Genomic DNA, 20,832 nt, shown 5'->3' on the forward strand with positions numbered 1-20,832 from the left:
GACACTTCAATACAATCCATGAAAGCTGGCCTCTTGTGAGTCACTCAGCTCTTGTCTTTATCTGAAAGATTGTGTGTCTAAAATAAACCAATAACAAGTTACTGTACCTGCTCCAGGCTGAACACCTCCTGCTACACCTGCATCAGCAACACAAGGAATTGAGACATCAATACACTGAATTGGTCCATTAAGTCAACTTGTAGAGTGAGAGCATTGTTTTACTGATAACTCCTTAACTGGAGCGGTAACTGGCAAAGAGATTCAACTATTTTATATGTAACTCTTACAGTCACTTCAACCGTTTGATATCTGTGATTTGGAGACAGTGTCATTAACAGAATCAGATAGAGAATAGCAACAACAGAGCTTCCGAACAGACTGCGCAGTAAACCGCACTGAGAATGGGTTACTGTACCTGTCCCAATGCCACCCGGAACTCCTCCTGGAACACCTGCTGCAGCAGCATATGAAATATAGACGTTAATACAGCAAATGGATCCGTTACACTAACAGGCGGGAGCTTGGTGATTAGTGAGTGAGGATTGATTCTGTAGCTGAAGCTGACAGTCAAAGACATGTTGGGAAACTGATTATTATCTCTCCAAATTGCTTCAAGTACACCAGAACAATGGATATTTCTGTGACCATGTTTGTTCAGTGTTGATGCACAAATGGTTATTATTATAAACAATTCTCGTCCCTCACAATCACGTTTGACATGTCCATGTGTGGTATAGTAATACTCTACACATTAGATGCCCCTTGCAATATTGTTAATTGTATACTCTGATATCCTGTAGCTCAGTGGTTAGAGCACTTGACTGGCAAGCGAGAGACCTGGGTTCAATGCCCAGTAGGGCAAATCCTTGGCCAAGTTTCCTTACTCCACACGTCTGATAATAGACCCTCAATAAAAAAAAGAAACAATAATAATTTGGTGACTTTAATCCACGAATGTTTGTGGGACACTGCTGTGCGCAATCGGCTGCTTTGCTTTCCCCACAAACATACAGTCAATTCACGTTTCAGTATATTCTGTGAAAAGCTTTGAGACGTCCAGAAAACATGAAAAGTGTTATATCAAATGAAAGTATTAATATTATTATTATTACGGCTCCTTTTTGATACTGGCCCTGACTGACACAAGATACAACAGGAGCCGACAGTCCTGTATCCAATTGATGAATGTGCCACATGTGAAGATTAGCATTTTATCAATTTTGAGGTGAGTGAATTTACATAAATGCAGAAAATATTTACACATTGAAGGTGTGAATGGGTGTATAAGGCAGCGACTGAATGTGACAACAGAAGGAGAACAATTTACCTCCATATTTAGCAGCTTTAGCTCCAGCATATTGACCTGCAATAAAAGCAGATTGTGTGAATCTGAGACGGTTTGTTATTCATATCAATAGCACCACACATTCCTGAAACAATTTGTAATTACGTACATGATTAAGATCAAATCTATAGAGAGTGTTGCCTGTTGGTTCCTATTGTGTGAATGTTTTCATTACTCGCTGGATTGTAAAACGGCTGATAACCAAACGTACACCTGCTCATTTAAACCTGGTCTAATGTAACACGTCGTCATTGAGAGATGCCATTACCTGGGTAAAGTCCTGGGACAGCTCCTGGAACACCTGCACAATCAGCACAAGAGAGTTACAATTAATATGTTATTAAACACAACATTGATTCAGCAAATAGGACAGTGAATTTACATTTAGTACAAGATACATGTTTTGACAGTTATTCAATGTAGATAGTTGCCATTAATAAGGAACAAATAATAAATAACAGAATCACGTTTCAACAAATCGCATTAGGCTGTTGCTAACATGAAATATACCATTATCACTGAATACACAACTGGACACTTCAATACAATCCATGAAAGCTGGTCTCTTGTGAGTCACTCAGCTCTAGTCTTTATCTGAAAGATTGTGTGTCTAAAATAAACCAATAACAAGTTACTGTACCTGCTCCAGGCTGAACACCTCCTGCTACACCTGCATCAGCAACACAAGGAATTGAGACATCAATACACTGAATTGGTCCATTAAATCAACTTGTAGAGTGAGAGCATTGTTTTACTGATAACTCCTTAACTGGAGCTGTAACTGGCAAAGAGATTCAACTATTTGATATGTAACTCTTACAGTCACTTCAACTGTTTGATATCTGTGATTTGGAGACAGTGTCATTAACAGAATCAGATAGAGAATAGCAACAACAGAGCTTCCGAACAGACTGCGCAGTAAACCGCACTGAGAATGGGTTACTGTACCTGTCCCAATGCCACCCGGAACTCCTCCTGGAACACCTGCTGCAGCAGCATATGAAATATAGACGTTAATACAGCAAATGGATCCGTTACACTAACAGGCGGGAGCTTGGTGATTAGTGAGTGAGGATTGATTCTGTAGCTGAAGCTGACAGTCAAAGACATGTTGGGAAACTGATTATTATCTCTCCAAATTGCTTCAAGTACACCAGAACAATGGATATTTCTGTGACCATGTTTGTTCAGTATTGATGCACAAATGGTTATTATTATAAACAATTCTCGTCCCTCACAATCACGTTTGACATGTCCATGTGTGGTATAGTAATACTCTACACATTAGATGCCCCTTGCAATATTGTTAATTGTATACTCTGATATCCTGTAGCTCAGTGGTTAGAGCACTTGACTGGCAAGCGAGAGACCTGGGTTCAATGCCCAGTAGGGCAAAACCTTGGCCAAGTTTCCTTACTCCACAAGTCTGATAATAGACCCTCAAGAAAGAAAAGAAACAATAATAATTTGGTCACTTTTATCCACGAATGTTTGTGGGACACTGCTGTGCGCAATCGGCTGCTGTGCTTTGCCCACAAACATACAGTCAATTCACGTTTCAGTATATTCTGTGAAGAGCTTTGAGACGTCCAGAAAACATGAAAAGTGTTATATCAAATGAAAGTATTAATATTATTATTATTACGGCTCCTTTTTGATACTAGCCCTGACTGACACAAGATACAACAGGAGCCGACAGTCCTGTATCCAATTGATGAATGTGCCACATGTGAAGATTAGCATTTTATCAATTTTGAGGTGAGTGAATTTACATAAATGCAGAAAATATTTACACATTGAAGGTGTGAATGGGTGTATAAGGCAGCGACTGAATGTGACAACAGAAGGAGAACAATTTACCTCCATATTTAGCAGCTTTAGCTCCAGCATATTGACCTGCAATAAAAGCAGATTGTGTGAATCTGAGACGGTTTGTTATTCATATCAATAGCACCACACATTCCTCAAACAATTTGTAATTACGTACATGATTAAGATCAAATCTATAGAGAGTGTTGCCTGTTGGTTCCTATTGTGTGAATGTTTTCATTACTCGCTGGATTGTAAAACGGCTGATAACCAAACGTACACCTGCTCATTTAAACCTGGTCTAATGTCACACGTCGTCATTGAGAGATGCCATTACCTGGGTAAAGTCCTGGGACAGCTCCTGGAACACCTGCACAATCAGCACAAGAGAGTTACAATTAATATGTTATTAAACACAACATTGATTCTGCAAATAGGACAGTGAATTTACATTTAGTACAAGATACATGTTTTGACAGTTATTCAATGTAGATAGTTGCCATTAATAAGGAACAAATAATAAATAACAGAATCACGTTTCAACAAATCGCATTAGGCTGTTGCTAACATGAAATATACCATTATCACTGAATACACAACTGGACTCTTCAATACAATCCATGAAAGCTGGCCTCTTGTGAGTCACTCAGCTCCAGTCTTTATCTGAAAGATTGTGTGTCTAAAATAAACCAATAACAAGTTACTGTACCTGCTCCAGGCTGAACACCTCCTGCTACACCTGCATCAGCAACACAAGGAATTGAGACATCAATACACTGAATTGGTCCATTAAGTCAACTTGTAGAGTGAGAGCATTGTTTTACTGATAACTCCTTAACTGGAGCTGTAACTGGCAAAGAGATTCAACTATGTTATATGTAACTCTTACAGTCACTTCAACCGTTTGATATCTGTGATTTGGAGACACAGTGTCATTAACAGAATCAGATAGAGAATAGCAACAACAGAGCTTCCGAACAGACTGCGCAGTAAACCGCACTGAGAATGGGTTACTGTACCTGTCCCAATGCCACCCGGAACTCCTCCTGGAACACCTGCTGCAGCAGCATATGAAATATAGACGTTAATACAGCAAATGGATCCGTTACACTAACAGGCGGGAGCTTGGTGATTAGTGAGTGAGGATTGATTCTGTAGCTGAAGCTGACAGTCAAAGACATGTTGGGAAACTGATTATTATCTCTCCAAATTGCTTCAAGTACACCAGAACAATGGATATTTCTGTGACCATGTTTGTTCAGTGTTGATGCACAAATGGTTATTATTATAAACAATTCTCGTCCCTCACAATCACGTTTGACATGTCCATGTGTGGTATAGTAATACTCTACACATTAGATGCCCCTTGCAATATTGTTAATTGTATACTCTGATATCCTGTAGCTCAGTGGTTAGAGCACTTGACTGGCAAGCGAGAGACCTGGGTTCAATGCCCAGTAGGGCAAAACCTTGGCCAAGTTTCCTTACTCCACACGTCTGATAATAGACCCTCAATAAAAAAAAGAAACAATAATAATTTGGTGACTTTAATCCACGAATGTTTGTGGGACACTGCTGTGCGCCATAGGCTGCTGTGCTTTGCCCACAAACATACAGTCAATTCATGTTTCAGTATATTCTGTGAAGAGCTTTGAGACGTCCAGAAAACATGAAAAGTGTTATATCAAATGAAAGTATTAATATTATTATTATTACGGCTCCTTTTTGATACTGGCCCTGACTGACACAAGATACAACAGGAGCCGACAGTCCTGTATCCAATTGATGAATGTGCCACATGTGAAGATTAGCATTTTATCAATTTTGAGGTGAGTGAATTTACATAAATGCAGAAAATATTTACACATTGAAGGTGTGAATGGGTGTATAAGGCAGCGACTGAATGTGACAACAGAAGGAGAACAATTTACCTCCATATTTAGCAGCTTTAGCTCCAGCATATTGACCTGCAATAAAAGCAGATTGTGTGAATCTGAGACGGTTTGTTATTCATATCAATAGCACCACACATTCCTCAAACAATTTGTAATTACGTACATGATTAAGATCAAATCTATAGAGAGTGTTGCCTGTTGGTTCCTATTGTGTGAATGTTTTCATTACTCGCTGGATTGTAAAACGGCTGATAACCAAACGTACACCTGCTCATTTAAACCTGGTCTAATGTCACACGTCGTCATTGAGAGATGCCATTACCTGGGTAAAGTCCTGGGACAGCTCCTGGAACACCTGCACAATCAGCACAAGAGAGTTACAATTAATATGTTATTAAACACAACATTGATTCTGCAAATAGGACAGTGAATTTACATTTAGTACAAGATACATGTTTTGACAGTTATTCAATGTAGATAGTTGCCATTAATAAGGAACAAATAATAAATAACAGAATCACGTTTCAACAAATCGCATTAGGCTGTTGCTAACATGAAATATACCATTATCACTGAATACACAATTGGACTCTTCAATACAATCCATGAAAGCTGGTCTCTTGTGAGTCACTCAGCTCTAGTCTTTATCTGAAAGATTGTGTGTCTAAAATAAACCAATAACAAGTTACTGTACCTGCTCCAGGCTGAACACCTCCTGCTACACCTGCATCAGCAACACAAGGAATTGAGACATCAATACACTGAATTGGTCCATTAAGTCAACTTGTAGAGTGAGAGCATTGTTTTACTGATAACTCCTTAACTGGAGCTGTAACTGGCAAAGAGATTCAACTATTTGATATGTAACTCTTACAGTCACTTCAACCGTTTGATATCTGTGATTTGGAGACACAGTGTCATTAACAGAATCAGATAGAGAATAGCAACAACAGAGCTTCCGAACAGACTGCGCAGTAAACCGCACTGAGAATGGGTTACTGTACCTGTCCCAATGCCACCCGGAACTCCTCCTGGAACACCTGCTGCAGCAGCATATGAAATATAGACGTTAATACAGCAAATGGATCCGTTACACTAACAGGCGGGAGCTTGGTGATTAGTGAGTGAGGATTGATTCTGTAGCTGAAGCTGACAGTCAAAGACATGTTGGGAAACTGATTATTATCTCTCCAAATTGCTTCAAGTACACCAGAACAATGGATATTTCTGTGACCATGTTTGTTCAGTGTTGATGCACAAATGGTTATTATTATAAACAATTCTCGTCCCTCACAATCACGTTTGACATGTCCATGTGTGGTATAGTAATACTCTACACATTAGATGCCCCTTGCAATATTGTTAATTGTATACTCTGATATCCTGTAGCTCAGTGGTTAGAGCACTTGACTGGCAAGCGAGAGACCTGGGTTCAATGCCCAGTAGGGCAAAACCTTGGCCAAGTTTCCTTACTCCACACGTCTGATAATAGACCCTCAAGAAAGAAAAGAAACAATAATAATTTGGTGACTTTAATCCACGAATGTTTGTGGGACACTGCTGTGCGCAATCGGCTGCTGTGCTTTGCCCACAAACATACAGTCAATTCATGTTTCAGTATATTCTGTGAAGAGCTTTGAGACGTCCAGAAAACATGAAAAGTGTTATATCAAATGAAAGTATTAATATTATTATTATTACGGCTCCTTTTTGATACTGGCCCTGACTGACACAAGATACAACAGGAGCCGACAGTCCTGTATCCAATTGATGAATGTGCCACATGTGAAGATTAGCATTTTATCAATTTTGAGGTGAGTGAATTTACATAAATGCAGAAAATATTTACACATTGAAGGTGTGAATGGGTGTATAAGGCAGCGACTGAATGTGACAACAGAAGGAGAACAATTTACCTCCATATTTAGCAGCTTTAGCTCCAGCATATTGACCTGCAATAAAAGCAGATTGTGTGAATCTGAGACGGTTTGTTATTCATATCAATAGCACCACACATTCCTGAAACAATTTGTAATTACGTACATGATTAAGATCAAATCTATAGAGAGTGTTGCCTGTTGGTTCCTATTGTGTGAATGTTTTCATTACTCGCTGGATTGTAAAACGGCTGATAACCAAACGTACACCTGCTCATTTAAACCTGGTCTAATGTCACACGTCGTCATTGAGAGATGCCATTACCTGGGTAAAGTCCTGGGACAGCTCCTGGAACACCTGCACAATCAGCACAAGAGAGTTACAATTAATATGTTATTAAACACAACATTGATTCTGCAAATAGGACAGTGAATTTACATTTAGTACAAGATACATGTTTTGACAGTTATTCAATGTAGATAGTTGCCATTAATAAGGAACAAATAATAAATAACAGAATCACGTTTCAACAAATCGCATTAGGCTGTTGCTAACATGAAATATACCATTATCACTGAATACACAATTGGACACTTCAATACAATCCATGAAAGCTGGTCTCTTGTGAGTCACTCAGCTCTAGTCTTTATCTGAAAGATTGTGTGTCTAAAATAAACCAATAACAAGTTACTGTACCTGCTCCAGGCTGAACACCTCCTGCTACACCTGCATCAGCAACACAAGGAATTGAGACATCAATACACTGAATTGGTCCATTAAATCAACTTGTAGAGTGAGAGCATTGTTTTACTGATAACTCCTTAACTGGAGCTGTAACTGGCAAAGAGATTCAACTATTTGATATGTAACTCTTACAGTCACTTCAACCGTTTGATATCTGTGATTTGGAGACACAGTGTCATTAACAGAATCAGATAGAGAATAGCAACAACAGAGCTTCCGAACAGACTGCGCAGTAAACCGCACTGAGAATGGGTTACTGTACCTGTCCCAATGCCACCCGGAACTCCTCCTGGAACACCTGCTGCAGCAGCATATGAAATATAGACGTTAATACAGCAAATGGATCCGTTACACTAACAGGCGGGAGCTTGGTGATTAGTGAGTGAGGATTGATTCTGTAGCTGAAGCTGACAGTCAAAGACATGTTGGGAAACTGATTATTATCTCTCCAAATTGCTTCAAGTACACCAGAACAATGGATATTTCTGTGACCATGTTTGTTCAGTGTTGATGCACAAATGGTTATTATTATAAACAATTCTCGTCCCTCACAATCACGTTTGACATGTCCATGTGTGGTATAGTAATACTCTACACATTAGATGCCCCTTGCAATATTGTTAATTGTATACTCTGATATCCTGTAGCTCAGTGGTTAGAGCACTTGACTGGCAAGCGAGAGACCTGGGTTCAATGCCCAGTAGGGCAAAACCTTGGCCAAGTTTCCTTACTCCACACGTCTGATAATAGACCCTCAAGAAAGAAAAGAAACAATAATAATTTGGTGACTTTAATCCACGAATGTTTGTGGGACACTGCTGTGCGCAATCGGCTGCTGTGCTTTGCCCACAAACATACAGTCAATTCATGTTTCAGTATATTCTGTGAAGAGCTTTGAGACGTCCAGAAAACATGAAAAGTGTTATATCAAATGAAAGTATTAATATTATTATTATTACGGCTCCTTTTTGATACTAGCCCTGACTGACACAAGATACAACAGGAGCCGACAGTCCTGTATCCAATTGATGAATGTGCCACATGTGAAGATTAGCATTTTATCAATTTTGAGGTGAGTGAATTTACATAAATGCAGAAAATATTTACACATTGAAGGTGTGAATGGGTGTATAAGGCAGCGACTGAATGTGACAACAGAAGGAGAACAATTTACCTCCATATTTAGCAGCTTTAGCTCCAGCATATTGACCTGCAATAAAAGCAGATTGTGTGAATCTGAGACGGTTTGTTATTCATATCAATAGCACCACACATTCCTGAAACAATTTGTAATTACGTACATGATTAAGATCAAATCTATAGAGAGTGTTGCCTGTTGGTTCCTATTGTGTGAATGTTTTCATTACTCGCTGGATTGTAAAACGGCTGATAACCAAACGTACACCTGCTCATTTAAACCTGGTCTAATGTCACACGTCGTCATTGAGAGATGCCATTACCTGGGTAAAGTCCTGGGACAGCTCCTGGAACACCTGCACAATCAGCACAAGAGAGTTACAATTAATATGTTATTAAACACAACATTGATTCTGCAAATAGGACAGTGAATTTACATTTAGTACAAGATACATGTTTTGACAGTTATTCAATGTAGATAGTTGCCATTAATAAGGAACAAATAATAAATAACAGAATCACGTTTCAACAAATCGCATTAGGCTGTTGCTAACATGAAATATACCATTATCACTGAATACACAATTGGACTCTTCAATACAATCCATGAAAGCTGGTCTCTTGTGAGTCACTCAGCTCTAGTCTTTATCTGAAAGATTGTGTGTCTAAAATAAACCAATAACAAGTTACTGTACCTGCTCCAGGCTGAACACCTCCTGCTACACCTGCATCAGCAACACAAGGAATTGAGACATCAATACACTGAATTGGTCCATTAAGTCAACTTGTAGAGTGAGAGCATTGTTTTACTGATAACTCCTTAACTGGAGCTGTAACTGGCAAAGAGATTCAACTATGTTATATGTAACTCTTACAGTCACTTCAACCGTTTGATATCTGTGATTTGGAGACACAGTGTCATTAACAGAATCAGATAGAGAATAGCAACAACAGAGCTTCCGAACAGACTGCGCAGTAAACCGCACTGAGAATGGGTTACTGTACCTGTCCCAATGCCACCCGGAACTCCTCCTGGAACACCTGCTGCAGCAGCATATGAAATATAGACGTTAATACAGCAAATGGATCCGTTACACTAACAGGCGGGAGCTTGGTGATTAGTGAGTGAGGATTGATTCTGTAGCTGAAGCTGACAGTCAAAGACATGTTGGGAAACTGATTATTATCTCTCCAAATTGCTTCAAGTACACCAGAACAATGGATATTTCTGTGACCATGTTTGTTCAGTATTGATGCACAAATGGTTATTATTATAAACAATTCTCGTCCCTCACAATCACGTTTGACATGTCCATGTGTGGTATAGTAATACTCTACACATTAGATGCCCCTTGCAATATTGTTAATTGTATACTCTGATATCCTGTAGCTCAGTGGTTAGAGCACTTGACTGGCAAGCGAGAGACCTGGGTTCAATACCCAGTAGGGCAAATCCTTGGCCAAGTTTCCTTACTCCACACGTCTGATAATAGTCCCTCAGGAAAGAAAAGAAACAATAATAATTTGGTGACTTTAATCCACGAATGTTTGTGGGACACTGCTGTGCGCAATCGGCTGCTGTGCTTTGCCCACAAACATACAGTCAATTCATGTTTCAGTATATTCTGTGAAGAGCTTTGAGACGTCCAGAAAACATGAAAAGTGTTATATCAAATGAAAGTATTAATATTATTATTATTACGGCTCCTTTTTGATACTAGCCCTGACTGACACAAGATACAACAGGAGCCGACAGTCCTGTATCCAATTGATGAATGTGCCACATGTGAAGATTAGCATTTTATCAATTTTGAGGTGAGTGAATTTACATAAATGCAGAAAATATTTACACATTGAAGGTGTGAATGGGTGTATAAGGCAGCGACTGAATGTGACAACAGAAGGAGAACAATTTACCTCCATATTTAGCAGCTTTAGCTCCAGCATATTGACCTGCAATAAAAGCAGATTGTGTGAATCTGAGACGGTTTGTTATTCATATCAATAGCACCACACATTCCTGAAACAATTTGTAATTACGTACATGATTAAGATCAAATCTATAGAGAGTGTTGCCTGTTGGTTCCTATTGTGTGAATGTTTTCATTACTCGCTGGATTGTAAAACGGCTGATAACCAAACGTACACCTGCTCATTTAAACCTGGTCTAATGTCACACGTCGTCATTGAGAGATGCCATTACCTGGGTAAAGTCCTGGGACAGCTCCTGGAACACCTGCACAATCAGCACAAGAGAGTTACAATTAATATGTTATTAAACACAACATTGATTCTGCAAATAGGACAGTGAATTTACATTTAGTACAAGATACATGTTTTGACAGTTATTCAATGTAGATAGTTGCCATTAATAAGGAACAAATAATAAATAACAGAATCACGTTTCAACAAATCGCATTAGGCTGTTGCTAACATGAAATATACCATTATCACTGAATACACAATTGGACTCAATACAATCCATGAAAGCTGGTCTCTTGTGAGTCACTCAGCTCTAGTCTTTATCTGAAAGATTGTGTGTCTAACATAAACCAATAACAAGTTACTGTACCTGCTCCAGGCTGAACACCTCCTGCTACACCTGCATCAGCAACACAAGGAATTGAGACATCAATACACTGAATTGGTCCATTAAATCAACTTGTAGAGTGAGAGCATTGTTTTACTGATAACTCCTTAACTGGAGCTGTAACTGGCAAAGAGATTCAACTATGTTATATGTAACTCTTACAGTCACTTCAACCGTTTGATATCTGTGATTTGGAGACACAGTGTCATTAACAGAATCAGATAGAGAATAGCAACAACAGAGCTTCCGAACAGACTGCGCAGTAAACCGCACTGAGAATGGGTTACTGTACCTGTCCCAATGCCACCCGGAACTCCTCCTGGAACACCTGCTGCAGCAGCATATGAAATATAGACGTTAATACAGCAAATGGATCCTTTACACTAACAGGCGGGAGCTTGGTGATTAGTGAGTGAGGATTGATTCTGTAGCTGAAGCTGACAGTCAAAGACATGTTGGGAAACTGATTATTATCTCTCCAAATTGCTTCAAGTACACCAGAACAATGGATATTTCTGTGACCATGTTTGTTCAGTATTGATGCACAAATGGTTATTATTATAAACAATTCTCGTCCCTCACAATCACGTTTGACATGTCCATGTGTGGTATAGTAATACTCTACACATTAGATGCCCCTTGCAATATTGTTAATTGTATACTCTGATATCCTGTAGCTCAGTGGTTAGAGCACTTGACTGGCAAGCGAGAGACCTGGGTTCAATGCCCAGTAGGGCAAAACCTTGGCCAAGTTTCCTTACTCCACACGTCTGATAATAGACCCTCAAGAAAGAAAAGAAACAATAATAATTTGGTGACTTTAATCCACGAATGTTTGTGGGACACTGCTGTGCGCAATCGGCTGCTGTGCTTTGCCCACAAACATACAGTCAATTCATGTTTCAGTATATTCTGTGAAGAGCTTTGAGACGTCCAGAAAACATGAAAAGTGTTATATCAAATGAAAGTATTAATATTATTATTATTACGGCTCCTTTTTGATACTAGCCCTGACTGACACAAGATACAACAGGAGCCGACAGTCCTGTATCCAATTGATGAATGTGCCACATGTGAAGATTAGCATTTTATCAATTTTGAGGTGAGTGAATTTACATAAATGCAGAAAATATTTACACATTGAAGGTGTGAATGGGTGTATAAGGCAGCGACTGAATGTGACAACAGAAGGAGAACAATTTACCTCCATATTTAGCAGCTTTAGCTCCAGCATATTGACCTGCAATAAAAGCAGATTGTGTGAATCTGAGACGGTTTGTTATTCATATCAATAGCACCACACATTCCTGAAACAATTTGTAATTACGTACATTATTAAGATCAAATCTATAGAGAGTGTTGCCTGTTGGTTCCTATTGTGTGAATGTTTTCATTACTCGCTGGATTGTAAAACGGCTGATAACCAAACGTACACCTGCTCATTTAAACCTGGTCTAATGTAACACGTCGTCATTGAGAGATGCCATTACCTGGGTAAAGTCCTGGGACAGCTCCTGGAACACCTGCACAATCAGCACAAGAGAGTTACAATTAATATGTTATTAAACACAACATTGATTCAGCAAATAGGACAGTGAATTTACATTTAGTACAAGATACATGTTTTGACAGTTATTCAATGTAGATAGTTGCCATTAATAAGGAACAAATAATAAATAACAGAATCACGTTTCAACAAATCGCATTAGGCTGTTGCTAACATGAAATATACCATTATCACTGAATACACAACTGGACTCTTCAATACAATCCATGAAAGCTGGCCTCTTGTGAGTCACTCAGCTCTAGTCTTTATCTGAAAGATTGTGTGTCTAAAATAAACCAATAACAAGTTACTGTACCTGCTCCAGGCTGAACACCTCCTGCTACACCTGCATCAGCAACACAAGGAATTGAGACATCAATACACTGAATTGGTCCATTAAATCACCATGTAAGACTGAGAGCATCAAGTATAAATATTGAATAGTTTCAGATGTTAATGCCATTCATAAATATTTGTGAAAAGTTGCATCAAAGTTATGCTTTGATTCTTTTCTGGATCTTGAGTATCTGAAGGAAATTTCAAAAGGAAATCCTTCTACACTTGGAACATTTTCTTTCTCCTGTTAGTTGCTTACACAGATTCCTGAAACAAAACTATGTTGACACAACATTATACTATTTGTTGTATGTTGTATTGTTTAGACAAGTTAAAGCTTAACTAACAGGATGATTTGGTCAACCACGAGAGGCAGGAATTCTTGATCATCAGAGACTCATGTTTGTTTATCAGCTCTGTGAGCTTGTATGAATTATAAAGAAAGAACTTAGAGCACTCATAACATCCCAAAGTATTTTATCATAATTATTGTCAAATGAAGTGATTGTTTTTTTGAAGGCAAGCACAGCAGCCAATTTCCAGACTGCAATGCTCCACGAACAGCCATGAGGTGAGTGAACAATTAGTCTGAAGGATTATTGTTTAGCACAACGGAAGAAATTTCATTCTCTTTTCAAGTTATGTCCTGGAATCTTTAATTCCACCATTTAGACAGGACCTTAGATTTACGTCTCATACAATGATCCAGTAATCCAGTTCTAACCCAGTGTGGCACTTGAGTGCCAGCCTCGTAGACAATAAGACCATGTTTCCTCTGGCGCCCTGACTGACATTCCTCAAGATTCATTCACATTATGGTGGGACACATGGAGATTAACATCCTCTCACTTTTGAGGTCAGTACATTTTTGTGGTATTGTAGAATGAATTACCTCTGTATTGAGCAGCTTTAGCTCCAGCATATAAACCTGCAATAACAGAGGATCAATGTGAAAGAGAAGAGACTGTCTTAATAAGATAGCACATTGGTGAAAATTGTATGGTGTTAATTAATGCTTTCCTGGTGCTAATTAAGATGAGGGAGATGCTAAGGAATATCTACACACACATGTGCACACACACACACACAAGTGCGCGCACACAGGAAGAGAACACACTAACACAATAAATTATATCATATCTACATAGGGGCCAGTCCCAATTAGTGCACTTCTGTGGTTCTCCAATACCAATGCGGCACACCATTCCTGAGAAACATCATTTTTGAAATATTTCTTAATTTTATTTAAATCAAATCTCTAGAAAATTTTGGCAGACGGTTTTTAATGTGTGAATGGATTCCATTACAATCTGCATTGTAAAACTCATTACTAAGCATACACCTTCTCATTTAAACCTCCTAAACCAATGTAGAACGTCTTCACTGAGAGACACCATTGCCTGGATAAGCTCCCGGGACACATGCACAATCAGCACAGGATAATTACAATTAATAGGATATTAAAACAAGGGGGGGAGGGTTGGGATCAGCGAGGGTGGAGGGCATAGGGGGTAGTTGGATGGGCGAAGGCATGGTCGAACAGGAGGGTCTTGAGGCATGCCTTGAAGGAGGGAGGCAAAGGGAATCTGGGATGGAGTTCCAGAGGGTGGGGGCAGAGAGGCTGAAGGTCCAACTGCCAATGGATAAATGCTATGGCCAGTTCATAAAATGTCACATCTGAAGATGCCATTACCTTGGTAAGGTCCTGGAACAGCTCCTGGAAAACCTGAAAATCAGCACAGGATAGTTACAATTATTAAATAAAACTGTGATTCTGCAAATATAACAGTGGATTTATGCTTAGAGCAATATACATGCTTTGACAGTTATTAAATGTAGATAGTTGCCATTAATAAGAAACACATAATAGAATAATGTTTGAACAAATTACAGAAGGCTGTTGATAACTAACATAATATTTATTATATTCATACAAGTTAGCGGCCATGTTTGCAAACTTAAGTCAATATATATCAACAAAATAAATATATTATTATAATATTTATTTTCCAGAGGTCCACAACCTTTTCACTGCCTCTGTCCACACCTGTTGTTTCTCAAAGTCTCCTTGAATGTTGTGATTTTGCCTCAGATTTCACAAGGAATTTTAATGACACATTATCCATATTGAACTCTTACAGTCATGACTGTGAGACTGACAATAATTAAGGTGACTCTTTTTCATTAAAACACCCTTCAACAAAACTCTTCATAAGAGCAAATTACCGGGTAAGCTCTCAGGACAGCTCCTGCAACAAAATCAAATGACACTGGACTCTGACACTTGACAAGATACACCTTATACTGTCATTAATAAAATAGGCTTGAAATTAAGGATTCGCCTTAATTACATCGCCTAAAATATCTTCAATGAGACATTATAACATTACCTGGGTAAGCTCCAGGGACAGGCCTGACACCACCTGCAGGATCAGCACAGGATAGAAAAATAATTAACAAGATATTCAAACAACTGGGTCTGCACGATGGTATTGGACTGTTTCAGACAGGGAATGTGCTCTAAGCACGAGATTAGACTGTTTTTAATTTAACATCCTAAATGGAATGTGCATCTGGTGAGCTTCATTCCACTGTCACTCCTGTTCTCATTGGTTGTCTAAGCACCAGACAATGGCATTCAATAATTGTGAAATGGTGATATCTGATCAATGTAAAATAATACCATTATAGTAATTATATAATATTCCCAATTAAATTACTGTACCTGCAACACCTCCAGGCTGAACTCCTCCAGGAACACCTCAGATAGAAGCACAAGAATGGGAGAGTGACCAAGATAGTCCATTAATTATGGCGAAAATGGCTCAGTTGGTAGCACCCTCATCTGTAACTTAGAGGGTTAATGCTTTATATCAGGACTGAGAGATTGATGTTAAAAGTTTCCATGCCATTATTTCTCTGGTACCATTCATCTACAATCTTAAGCTTTGCATTATTGACATCCATTTGAAAAGAATCCTGAAAGGTTGGTGGAAGCCGATTCAATAACAACTTTTAAGAGAGAAGTAGATAATTATTTGGGAAAGGACAAGTCTGCAGGGTTATGGGGAGAGAGCGGGATTGATTTGGACAGCTCTTTTAAAAGAGCCAGCACAAACACGATGGGTCGAATGGCCTCCTTCTGTGCTGTATGATTCTATGATTTGCTTCCAGCTCCCTGATTGGGTTACATATCCTTGGCACCCACTTTCATGTTCATCTTCTCTCCCTTCATATCTATACATGTGGATTCTCCATGGATAATATCACACATATAGCAGAATTTATCATTCTTGCAAACTGTGTGCTTGGTTACATTTGCCTATTAAAATACCTACTTGATAGCCAATTGGTCCTTCATAAAGTACATTGTTCCAGTGAGGCTTTCCCTACACTCTCTACAGCACAAACTCCAGCACTTCAAAAGGTAGTTGAACAGTCATTGATATCAATAACATTATAAATGAGCTCCGAGTTGGTGGCAATGTATAATTTAATTTGTAAATTTTAAAGCTAACTATTTTCTTCAGTAAGAGAACACGCTCATTTTAAAAAGCGTTAGAATAAGACTTACCTCCATATTTAGCAGCTTTAGCTCCAGCATATCCACCTGGAATGAAAAAACAAACCTTGCTGTAAATAGAGTAGAGCTGAACTAAAAGTCAAGTTTCCCAAGTCTCTAAAGTCTTTTCCTGGGAGTTGTGCTGAAGGAGCGGTTCTGGTTTAATGCTCTCAAAGACATTTTCTTACAAGAAAAAAGGTGTTATATAAGTGGAGATTGCTGTTTACAAACTAATTAGAAATCTTCAGGATTGAATTAACTGCTTGTGAAAGCAGCCAATGTCCCAATGAAGCATCTCCAAAAAAGAATCCCTCCAAAAAACCAAAAAACAATAATTAAATTGGTCATTTTCAATCTACGACTGTTTGTGGGACATTGCTGTGCGCAATTGGCTGCCGCGTTCGCCCACAAATATACAGTCAATTGACTTTACAGTGTGTTCTGTGAAGCGCTTTGGGACGTCCTCCTGACGTGAAAAGCGCTATATCAAATGCAAGGATTATTATTATTATTATTATTATCTACCTGCCAGTTCTGTAGATGTGAATTTGCTCAAAATGTATTGACCACTTGCTTGTCCTGGGGTCGGGGGGGGGGGGGGGGGAGGAACATGTACTATATTGTGAAGATGCACAATATATAAGAGAGCATGCAAACAATAGAAAATAAAATAGATTGCTTACCCCCTGGATAGGCAGGTCTCGCTCCTGGACCAAATGCTAGGAAAACAAGACAGTTAGAAATTAGCAAGTGAATAGATTTAACAATGAGATCTTTCCCATTCAGGTCAAACAATTAATAATAGTTTTTATTCAGTTATTAAAAAAACCACGAAATCAGTCTACTCAGCAGGACATAAAATAAATTATAAAAGCTGCAAATCCATAGCAGTTCAACAGAAAAGCTGAGGTAATGTTTTTGACACAGCCCTTCATCAATGGTTTAAACACTAAAGCACTCAAAGTACTCTACCAGCACTACACGCGAGTGCAAGCCTAGACTATGAGCTCAAAGTCCCACAAGGGGCTTGATCTCACAGCCTTGGGAAGTCCTCCCAGTGTGAAAGGCTTTATATAAATGTAAAGTATCATAGGCAAGCACGTTACCAATTCTACTTTTAAAATGAGGATTATATCCCGGGATCAGCTTGAAGACTAACTTTCCAAATAAAAACATTTTTGTGGAGGAGAAGGCAGAGGCATTTCAGTAATCTACCACTTTTGATGACATTGAAGGTCTTTGAGAGACTGCAGCATAGTCAACCTTGCACAAGTTCTCTGAATAACCAGGAGATACAATTTCAGTATCATGTCTTGCATTGAAAGATACAAATATATTACAATGTCAGACTGATTGTACTTTTTAAAATGTTTTCTTATTTCAATATTAAAATCAGTATCAAGAAAACATACACCCACCAGAGCTGTAGGGAATCCCATAACCACCTGTAAAAATATATTAAAAAACGAATATCAGATACAGTTTAATAGTAAAATTCAGACTGGATTAGATTAGACCCAGCAGTATGCCTGAAAATCAGTTATAAAATGCAGCATGCAGAGTTGAAAGTTGAAAAACCAGTGAAGGTTTCAGTTCACAGTGAGACCTGATGAACACAACTCATTAAAACATCCATTACTGTTTTAGGTCAGTCTGAGCTGGGTTTAATCTAACTGCAATGATGCATAGTTATCCAGGCTCTAGGCAGTTAACGTTGTTGAATTTGTGCTAGTGCCTAGCTCTTTATAGCAATTTTCATATCTTGTACATCATTGCTTACTGATTTTCCAGTCTGGAACGTTAGTAAAATAATTCACAACGCCATTTCCAAAGCAGTTTTGCATCTAAGACCAGAATTAATTGCATAACTAACAGTCATTTCCTTAAACTATATTAGGAAACACTAGCCCAAATGTATGTTCTGAGTTGTCCATAACCTGTGATAGTCTAAAGCAATGAGTAACATCCTAATGTTATTAGAGTCCAATCCTGGTTGTAGACTTAAGACTGTTTCAGCAAAATCCAGATAGAATTATGAATGTTAATGGGCAATTATTAATATTAATTATGACTTTATATAAAACAGGATCACATACTTTACCCATGTGGGAATTATATTTCCCACACCAACCCATCTTCAGCCTCAGCTCACATCATTGCTGCCAAGATTTTATTTCTCACTGCAGGCAAATCACGAACCTTAAAATACTGTGATTTACTTTAACCACAACTGCTCAAAATGCCCATTTTCATTAACTTGCCAAACAATGCCAAGTGGAGGAAGATTTGTGTGCCAATTGAATGTTGCTGATTAGAATCTTGCAGATTACAGTCTATTCTGTGAAGCGCTTTAAGATGTTGAGAAGACGAGAAAAGCGCTATAGCAAATCCAAGGATTATTATTCTCACTATCTACATTGTCATTTTATGTAGATTTGTACAATTTACATTTCACTTAGTTTTTTTAAAAAAACATTTGTGACAAAATAGCTTCATTTGTCATTGCTAAGCTACAGCTGTTGTCAATGTCATTATTCAGTGACTTTTACAATAAAAACAGTTTCAACCACTTAATTGGCAGTGCTCTTCATACAGTAATGCTGGGAGATCCTAATATACAAGAAGTTTGACTTGACCTGAGTGTTAAGGGGTTTAACTTGAAGCACAGTTAACCCAATTTCAGAGAGGCAAAGGGACGTGGAGGTGTTTCCACATTTCTTTCACTCTGGAAAAAGTCCTTCCAAATTCCTTTGAGGCAGCATCACCGTGTGAGTTATGAACTCTTCATCCTTTGCAGTACTAAATTTGTACAAGTAACAAATGCCTTATCCTTCCAAACTTGCCTGTGTGTTTGCCATGCATTAGAAACGGACAATTCCTACTTGTGAAAGAAATGCAGTAACATCCCATCACCGGCAGCTTTGGAAACAAGCCAATACAGTCCTCACTGAATTATAGAAGCTTTAATCAAAATGTGCAGCCATTGAGAAGCTGTTGACATACCAGGCAGTATTCTACGCTGGAACCCTTGCCCCAGGTAACCAGAGTGGGGATAATAGCTATAAACTAAGGTAAGAAAAGTTTTGAGTTTGTGTTAAGCATTTAAGATACTTTTCTTAAGAATCAGGGAAAGCCTGTTTTGAACAAAAAATTACCTACCAGCACTGTCCTCTTCATTCTATGAATGAGAATCACTATTACCTACCTTTAAGGACGTCAACATTCTTCAGACAAAAGGCATCCTCCTCACTGCTGGGTTCCAGCACTTATAAAATACAGCCCTAATTATCTGGATCTCCATCCCAGAGTCCCTCTGACTCGCTTCCACCCTCATCTCATTCAAGGTCCATCTCAAGACCTACCCTCAGCCACTCTCCTACCCTCCTTTACCTCCGTCCTCCCTGATCTCAATCCTCCAGCTCGGGTCCAAATCCCTGACTGTCCAGTGCCTTGGGACATCCTTCCTGTGTGAAAGGCGCTGTACAAATGTAATTTTGTATTGTATCACTTTGATCAAACTTTCAGTTATCTTTCACGTCCCTCCTCGGTTTCCACCTCAGCTTGGGTGCCATTACTGCTTAGCGCCTTTGGAGTGTCCTCCCAACATGAAAGACACTTATAAATGTAAATTTATATTGTACAATAGATAACTTTGCTAACTTTAATTTAAACAAATTGCAATAACAATGCTGCACCTCTGCAGAGCAAATGAGAGTATGAGAGGTTTCCATAAGAAACTTAAAACAATTTAAATGTTTAAATGCAAACAGTGAGATCACTCACACAATGTAATACACCGACTGAAAGTGATGATAGGAAACACAGACATTACACAAACGATCACCGTCACACGGGACGGCAGCACTCAGAAAGCATTTAACTAATCTATTTTCCCGTTAACTAAAAGCATTGTTGAAATTAAACAGAGTGTAGACATGTCTGGATTTTTAAAAAATAATTCATAGATTAGGACAAGGCATATTTTACTGA

The 20,832-nt window shown here is 38.6% G+C and overlaps 1 protein-coding gene across 15 annotated transcripts in view; it reads right to left on the reverse strand.

The window, feature by feature from the left end:
* LOC103180507 (elastin) overlaps positions 1 to 20,832 on the reverse strand; it is a 49,014-nt gene that overhangs the window by 15,207 nt on the left and 12,975 nt on the right. For 7 of the 15 annotated variants that reach the window (XM_042338512.1, XM_042338518.1, XM_042338515.1 and 4 more), the window contains exons 10-45: positions 18,261 to 18,287; positions 17,526 to 17,561; positions 16,855 to 16,890; positions 16,006 to 16,041; positions 15,671 to 15,703; positions 14,974 to 15,006; positions 14,173 to 14,208; positions 13,261 to 13,290; positions 12,889 to 12,921; positions 12,603 to 12,638; positions 11,691 to 11,729; positions 11,381 to 11,410; positions 11,012 to 11,044; positions 10,726 to 10,761; positions 9,814 to 9,852; positions 9,504 to 9,533; positions 9,132 to 9,164; positions 8,846 to 8,881; positions 7,934 to 7,972; positions 7,624 to 7,653; positions 7,252 to 7,284; positions 6,966 to 7,001; positions 6,054 to 6,092; positions 5,744 to 5,773; positions 5,372 to 5,404; positions 5,086 to 5,121; positions 4,174 to 4,212; positions 3,864 to 3,893; positions 3,492 to 3,524; positions 3,206 to 3,241; positions 2,294 to 2,332; positions 1,986 to 2,015; positions 1,614 to 1,646; positions 1,328 to 1,363; positions 416 to 454; positions 108 to 137 (exon numbers count right to left, since the gene is read on the reverse strand). In XM_042338512.1, the coding sequence (XP_042194446.1) occupies positions 108 to 137; positions 416 to 454; positions 1,328 to 1,363; positions 1,614 to 1,646; positions 1,986 to 2,015; positions 2,294 to 2,332; positions 3,206 to 3,241; positions 3,492 to 3,524; positions 3,864 to 3,893; positions 4,174 to 4,212; positions 5,086 to 5,121; positions 5,372 to 5,404; positions 5,744 to 5,773; positions 6,054 to 6,092; positions 6,966 to 7,001; positions 7,252 to 7,284; positions 7,624 to 7,653; positions 7,934 to 7,972; positions 8,846 to 8,881; positions 9,132 to 9,164; positions 9,504 to 9,533; positions 9,814 to 9,852; positions 10,726 to 10,761; positions 11,012 to 11,044; positions 11,381 to 11,410; positions 11,691 to 11,729; positions 12,603 to 12,638; positions 12,889 to 12,921; positions 13,261 to 13,290; positions 14,173 to 14,208; positions 14,974 to 15,006; positions 15,671 to 15,703; positions 16,006 to 16,041; positions 16,855 to 16,890; positions 17,526 to 17,561; positions 18,261 to 18,287 (1,233 nt within the window). The remainder of the gene's footprint in view (positions 1 to 107; positions 138 to 415; positions 455 to 1,327; positions 1,364 to 1,613; positions 1,647 to 1,985; positions 2,016 to 2,293; positions 2,333 to 3,205; positions 3,242 to 3,491; positions 3,525 to 3,863; positions 3,894 to 4,173; positions 4,213 to 5,085; positions 5,122 to 5,371; positions 5,405 to 5,743; positions 5,774 to 6,053; positions 6,093 to 6,965; positions 7,002 to 7,251; positions 7,285 to 7,623; positions 7,654 to 7,933; positions 7,973 to 8,845; positions 8,882 to 9,131; positions 9,165 to 9,503; positions 9,534 to 9,813; positions 9,853 to 10,725; positions 10,762 to 11,011; positions 11,045 to 11,380; positions 11,411 to 11,690; positions 11,730 to 12,602; positions 12,639 to 12,888; positions 12,922 to 13,260; positions 13,291 to 14,172; positions 14,209 to 14,973; positions 15,007 to 15,670; positions 15,704 to 16,005; positions 16,042 to 16,854; positions 16,891 to 17,525; positions 17,562 to 18,260; positions 18,288 to 20,832) is intronic. The other 8 variants (XM_042338505.1, XM_042338511.1, XM_042338510.1 and 5 more) reach the window with 8 other exon arrangements.

This window comes from Callorhinchus milii, unplaced genomic scaffold (assembly GCF_018977255.1).
Source record: "Callorhinchus milii isolate IMCB2004 unplaced genomic scaffold, IMCB_Cmil_1.0 Scaffold10, whole genome shotgun sequence".
Classification (NCBI taxonomy): Eukaryota; Metazoa; Chordata; class Chondrichthyes; order Chimaeriformes; family Callorhinchidae; genus Callorhinchus; species Callorhinchus milii.